General features: G+C 34.3%; 1 protein-coding gene across 1 annotated transcript; it reads left to right on the top strand.

Moving 5' to 3' along the window:
• Nucleotides 1–1689: 1689 nt before the first annotated feature.
• Nucleotides 1690–5464, top strand: LOC116121644. The gene is made up of 5 exons (XM_031407586.1): nt 1690–1752; nt 2905–3151; nt 3940–4543; nt 4656–4770; nt 5390–5464. Exons 1-3 carry the CDS (start codon nt 1690–1692, stop codon nt 4173–4175), a joined length of 546 nt encoding a protein of 181 aa, XP_031263446.1. The 3' UTR covers nt 4176–4543; nt 4656–4770; nt 5390–5464.
• The last annotated feature ends 1810 nt before the right edge of the window (nt 5465–7274 follow it).

Genomic DNA, 7274 nt, shown 5'->3' with positions numbered 1-7274 from the left:
AATTTAAAAACCTAAGTTTCAAGTTTTTTCCTAAATTTCTAATTCTTTATCCACACAAATACAGTTTTCTCCCACCTATTAAGCTGACAAGCCTTTTTTTTTTCTTCTTCAATTTGTTAGATAATACTAATACATTTTATATTTGTATTCTTTTATTTTGAAAGTTTAAGGTTAAATTATATATTAGGATTTAGGAAGATGAAATTGCCATTGAAACTACAAATTATTTTGAATTTTATGAAGAATTGTTTGTGAAATAGAATGATGAATCAATGGTTGAATGATAGCTTAGTTACGTATATAGAAAAAGATGTATTTGATAGTATTAATAATGAAGTCATTATGTAATACTTTCAAAATGTGAAATCCTTTCGAGGATAATTATAATGAAAATTTTATAAATATAATACTTGCACTTATTTTAATTTAAAATTGTATTGTTCTTTCAACTTTGACCCCCTATATTTCATTAATTTCTGGTTACATTCTTGAACATGTCATCTCTCTTTCTTCATTATGGCTCAGTTTAATGTGATTTTGCTTTTTTAATTATATGTTTTACTAAGCTTTATTCCGAATAATATTCTCTTCATAATAATTATTTTTAAACGTCCATCTCTCTCTGCTATCCTCGAAAACACCAATCCAACGGTCCATCCTCAATCTTCACCAATATCTAACAACAGCACTTACTAAGCAAAGGCAAAAGAAAAACGAAAATGACAGAGCCACCGAACGATTGCACACCAAATCTCTACACCGAATCATGTGATAAAATCCTGACAATGAATTAATATTAACTGATAATGAATTAACAGTCAGAATTTTATCACATCATTCGGTACATAAATTCGGTGTGACGCAACCTTCGATAACTATAACATTACTCAAACAAAAATCACCAGAGCTTAGAGAGAGAGAGAGAGAGAGAGAGAGAGAGAGAGAGAGAGAGAGAGAGAGAGAAGGAGAGGGAGAAACTTGTCTACTTGGCTAAGCTTGCGGAGCAGCTGAGAGATATCAGACTCTGCTATAAGGGTTCATTGTTATGATACGAATTAAAAACCATTGGTGTAGGAAATAGAGAAGCTCGTGGCGGAAGTGGTACGCTATGTCATTTTCAAAGCGCATCAGAACTCGGGATGTCCGATTAAGAGAGAGGAACTTGTTCACTTGGTTACGAAAAACTATTCTCAGTGTAATCTTCTTGCTTTTGTGATTAATGCGGCCAAAGAGAAGCTCTCAAGCGTTTTTGGCTATGAATTGAGAAAGCTTCAAAGGTCCCGTCCTGCCTCAGCAAACCTCGGCCGTCCTTCTCAAAACAGTGAGAATTTATTGCCTTTTTAATCTCATTATTATACTATCATGTTANTATTCAACATCATATTAATATACACAAAATTACGCTATAAATCCAAAATAAATATCTTAAAAAGCAAAAAACAAAATAATAAATTGATAAATGATAATAATAACATTAAAGAATAATACTAAACGTACAAACAAATTTTATAAAGATTATTGTACAAACTGATGTGATAGAAAATAGATGAAAAAGTGAATATAATGAGTTTGACTTTTTGCATTATTGAACATTAAAATGATAAATGATAATAATAGCATTATTGAACATTAAAATGAGGAAGAAATAACTTATAACAAAAATTAAAATACAAGTTGATTGGTACATAAATGTACAAGAAAGTACCACATGAACTTGACAAAGCCTCTGATGCAAGCAATGATGCTAGACATGTAAATAAATCTTACACAAATTTACATACAAAGTGATGTGACAGAAAATGAATGGAAGAATGAATACAAAAAATCAAATTTATCATATTCACTCTTTCATTTATTTTTTGTTCCATCACTTTATATAAATTTTTTTGTAAGATTTCGTAGTTTATTACCAGATTCGGCCAGTCGTGCATTGTTTCGATGGTTTCTGACTATCAGTCGGCGATGGTGGCCAGCAGTCGACTATCCTTTTGGGTGATTGAGATATTTTTGTTAATTTTTAAACTTTTATTATAGGGGTGTTTTAGCTAAATGCCCAAATCAACTAGTTATGGGTTGGCCGAGAGGTAAAGCCTTGGGGTCAAGGGGTTTGCTCCCCTTATAGTCTCAAGTTTGAATCACAAGAATGATTACTAATATTATTGGTTACGAAGCGTAGGGCTTATCCTGTTTTGGAAGCCTTATTCAGGGTCAAAAGACTAGTTAAGTTGCGTATGAGTTAACCTAGACACCCAGGAAAAAAAAAAAAAAATTCCCAAATGCCAATGATTACAATAAATAATCTAAATAATAATAACAATATTAAAAAGATGAAAATTCAGTAATTTTTATAATATACTACTAATTTATTCTTCCATACCAACCATATCAATATAAACAATTAAACACCTTATTTCAATTTAATAAAATATATTGTATATAACATTGTCAGTTACATGAACCAAACGCCCCTACGTCCTCTTATCAAAACAGCCGTCAGTGGCATAGCCTTTTCAGTCAGCGTAGTCACCCATGTGACCAATTTCCATCCAACGGCCACGTATTTCTCAAACCCATATAAACACGGCTCAGATATCACCTTCAATTAAAGCACCAAAAGTCTTCCCGGACCCCAAAACTCATTTTTAAACGTCCATATCTCTCTCTGCTATCCTCGAAAACACCAATCCAACGGTCCATCCTCAATCTTCACCAATATCTAACAACAGCACTTACTACGCAAAGGCAAAAGAAAAATCACCAGAGCTTAGAGACACGAGAGAGAGAGATGGAGAAGGAGAGGGAGAACCTTGTCTACTTGGCTAAACTTGCGGAGCAAGCTGAGAGATATCAGACTCTGCTATAAGGGTACATTGTTATGATACGAATTAAGAACCATTGGTGTAGGAAATAGAGAAGCTCGTGGCGGAAGTGGTACGCTATGTCATTTTCAAAGCGCATCAGAACTCGGGATGTCCGATTAAGAGAGAGGAACTTGTTCACTTGGTTACGAAAAACTATTCTCAGTGTAATCTTCCTGCTTTTGTGATTAATGCGGCCAAAGAGAAGCTCTCAAGCGTTTTTGGCTATGAATTGAGAGAGCTTCAAAGGTCCCGTCCTGCCTCAGCAAACCTCGGCCGTCCTTCTCAAAACAGTGAGAATTTACTGCCTTTTTAATCTCATTATTATACTATCACACCCTGCTGCTCGAAGTAGATTTACGTTCTATTGGATTTTCAAGAAATTTGTTAATTTTTTTCTTTTTCTTTTAAATTTAAAATTACTTATTCTACTTTGATTCTGGTATAATTACTGTATGGTTGGGTTTTTATTCTTTTTATTGGATATATCTTGTCACGTAAAATTTCATTTATGAGTGATGCAAGACCTATTAATGATCAGTAATTTACTTACATCCTTAAAAGAGACAGAGTGCTGGTGAATTTCATTGATTGGGTAGTGAGTTAGTGGATCATTGGTTCCACCAGTTAGTTGCTGTAAACGCTGGTGTTACAAGGCTGATTATCTTCCACTCTATACACTAGCAGCCCGCAGTTTTACTTTAAACAAGCCTGAGCTGGCCTCATCGCCACCTTGTGGCTGGTGGGTATATCATATATGGCATTCAATCAAGATACTTTTGGCTGCCATTTGAAAATGAAATCCTTGCAATATACTTGCAGAAATGGTCTTTCGTTCCTTTTTCTTTATTTTTTTGTTCAAAATTAGCGTGTAAGGTAATAGGGTAAGTTCTATCTTGGGTACATTCTCCCCAATGAGAGTTCTTTTCATATATTCCAATTAGGAAAAGTTAGAATTAAGTTATCTGGATGTTATAGTTTATATTATATGAGGCTATCTGCAGTTCTCTGGCATCTATCTTCTATTGGTTTATTCTTTTAATTTTGGTTATAACTGTAGCTCTGATGATGCACTGTCCAGGTGTTGCCGACCCAAAATCCTATATTCTTGTAAGTCAGCTACCGCCAGAGGTGTACAAGAAATATGTTGAAGATGTAAATACAGCACATCTAACTGGCTTTACGTTTGTTATAGTTAGTATTGTGCATCTTGCTGGAGGCAAAATCCCAGAAGGTAATTTTTTGGTATGGTTGTTCAGTAACCATAATTTCATTCATATAAGTTTAGTTAAAGCCAAGGGTCAAGATGAATGGTAGAAAGGTTAGATTCAAAGTCACCTTTTGTTGCGACAATCCCTTGGTTAAGGTCCATATGGTTTCATTTAGTTGTTATCCATTCGTTTAGTTGAAGTTCTTCCCTTCACATCATTTTGGCAAAGTTATCAATCAATGAGCAAGATATCACATTGTTATTGTCACCAGGAGAGGAGATTTTTGACTTTTACTAGGAATTGTGAGCCTGTGTCATGTAGTGCTTTTATACTTCTATAAGATAATTCATATTATTCTTGTTATGCTAAAAATCTTTGGCGTCATTTAAAGTGCACGGGATTGTGTGAAAATGATGTAAACCATCCGGTGTTTGGAAATATCAAGCAAGCTTTGGAGACACTGGTCCAGCAAAGGTTAGCATTGCCTTATGGGATGGACTCTATGTATTTGCAGTGTCTTTATCTGCAACAATTTCTTGCTCTGTACAGAATCTAAGCAGTTATCCATACTCCTTTATTTTTGTAGATATTTGCAGAAGGACAAGGTAAATGGCCCTGAAGGTAATACCATGTTTTATGAGCTTGCTGAGAGAGCTCTAGATGGACCAGTTAGAGAGAAAATAAAATAATACATATCACAGGTATTGGCTAGAGATGAGAATTTCAGTAACATTTTTGTGTCAAGCTTATGGCTCTATATTCTCACATCTACGTATTCAGTTCTCAGTTTCTTTCAAGATGTTACTTCTATTTGGTGACATTTTCTTTTTTATTAATATAAAGCTCTGATAGATGTACTTATGAAGGATTTGGCTGCTAGAAACCTATTGCTATCATAACTGTATAATTTCAAATGCCTAGGTTTAGGGGCTGCACTTACCTATTTACATCATAACACCAAAAACATTATTCCGCTTGCAATATCAAATCAATAGTTTTCTCATGGTAAAATAAATTGGCGGGGGACATTCTTGGATATTTCATAGAACCACCATAACAACCCTAAACATTTCACTCACTTGAACGTTAATGTTGGATTGCTTTCACGAAGATGCACTGAGATACAAGTTACATAATCTTCATGAGACAATATTAGGTTGGATTTGAGTTCATCTTTATGATTGCCTTTGCCGCAGACCCCTTGGTATTGTCACAGAAAAAGCAACTTTAGGATGACCATGCAAGTTTTCTTTTAATATCCTATAATGAGATTAAGTTTTTGTGTAACTTACTGATATGAAGGAAATTGCTGGTTTACAGATTGTAAATGTAAACAACAATGTTGTTCTTGATGATGCCGACTAGTGTCCTATTGCCAATTTTACTTAATGGGGGTATGTTTTGAAAGTTCAGTGGTTATTAAATGATGTTTGATTTTATTTCTGGAAGAAGTTCAGATTAAGATGTTTACTCTCATTTTGCAGACTTGGGATTTTGAAGTTTCTGGACTCTTGGAAAGGCTGATAAATACTAAATAGTATATAGGAGTTTGTGGTTGATGACAGTTCTGGCCGACTGGGGGAGGCAGCAGGTGAATTAGCAGTCCCACTTCAAAGCTTGAATATTATGAAAGATTGACCCGTTGGACTTGATATTTTATTAATTGTATTTAGATAATCCAGTAAAGAATTTTTTAAGAATAATACTATGCATACATCATTTTCATATAATATTTCTCATACAATATTATGTGATAAGATATGATTGGATAAAAGTTTAATTTTAACTTTAAATTAGTCAATAATATCTTGCCACATAATACTGTACGAGAAATATTGTATGAAAATGATGTAGTTGTAGTATTTCTCATTTTTTAATGGACAAAGTGAACACGTGATATTCTGCACTAATGTGATGCTTTTAGAGGTGAATGGTAGGAGTGGCGAAACCCGGTTAACCAGACTGGTTCGGCTCATTTTTTAACTGAACCAGAAAACCGGTTCAGGTGAAAATCGAACCGAAACCGAATCGATTTTTCACCTGAACCCGTTTGTAACCGAACCGAATCCAGTTTTTTTTTTTAAATAATTAATTTAAAATTCATGCCCGGGATATGGTATGTTAAATATCCAGCATCCAATTCATGTTAAAGTAAGGCACACAAACAATTTAGACTAATCAATATTGGCTTTATCACAGGTTACACTAATGAAACAAAGGACTACAACAAGCAAAATCCAAGAATATTTATATTGCCATGTAGCCTCATAATTAATCAGAAGTACGTATTTAGAGGACACATGAATGTGAAAAAAACAGAAAATATTGAATGTAACTCAGCGGCACAGCCAACAAAATTCGTACTAAAACCTTATGTTCACTTGAGGCTTTTTACAAACACCTTATGGACTACCCCAAAACCTTGTTTGTGCGTATATAATGAACTTGAATCACAACCAACAAGCAAAATACTACCACAGAACAATACACCTTACGCCCAGAAAAATTCATAAAAATATTAAATGATTAAGAATCAAAAGGAAGAAAGAATATGTTGTTTTCAAGGAGGCTTTGCTGGTTGCTGCACTTCGTACGGATCTGTGGGTGATGACGGTCGACGGTCATAGAAGATTGCACGGTAGTCATTTAGCAACAGCAAGAAACAGAGAAAGAGTCGAAGACACTAGAGAAGAAGAGAGGCAGAGAGCTCAATTTGAGAGAGTTAGGGTTTTTACTTTGCAGTTTAGAATGAACTGAAATAAAAAAATTCTCAGGGTGCATTGGTTTCGATACTATTTAAGATAATATTTTGAAAAAAAAGTAAAATCGGCGGTTATTATACCTAGGATGTAGAAGTTAATAAAAATACCATATAGGTTTGTTTATTTATTAAATATCTCTATAATAAAATATTAAAAATTAACAAAAACACCTTTATCCACCAGTTAAATGCCAACAGCTGGTCACCATCGTCGGAGGTTGGTTGGAGTCACCGTATCGGCGCACGATATTTTGGATCTAATCGGTCATGTGTCGATATGACCTTTTCCTGTTAGAGTCACGATGGATCTGACCAGAAAATATCAGATCTACAACTAGATATGGCCATTGACTATCAGATCTGGTTGCATTTCGTTGTCAACAACCAAAGATCTGACATTTTCTGGCCAAAAAAGACTAGATCGGCACACTACTGATTAGATCC

The sequence above is a fragment of the Pistacia vera genome, unplaced genomic scaffold, assembly GCF_008641045.1.
Source record: "Pistacia vera cultivar Batoury unplaced genomic scaffold, PisVer_v2 Contig127, whole genome shotgun sequence".
NCBI classification, from domain to species: Eukaryota; Viridiplantae; Streptophyta; class Magnoliopsida; order Sapindales; family Anacardiaceae; genus Pistacia; species Pistacia vera.
Note: the sequence above shows the minus strand (reverse complement) of the source record. Positions and strands in the feature narration are given on the sequence as shown.

Excerpts from the sequence above, each read along its gene's own strand:
- LOC116121644 (XM_031407586.1), top strand. The coding sequence starts at position 1,690 with ATGTACAAGAAAGTACCACATGAACTTGACAAAGCCTCTGATGCAAGC. Across the intron at positions 1,753-2,904 it reads CAAGCAATGATGCTAGACAT|GAAATAGAGAAGCTCGTGGC; the intron begins GTAAATAAATCT and ends CCATTGGTGTAG. Across the intron at positions 3,152-3,939 it reads CGGCCGTCCTTCTCAAAACA|GTGTTGCCGACCCAAAATCC; the intron begins GTGAGAATTTAC and ends TGCACTGTCCAG.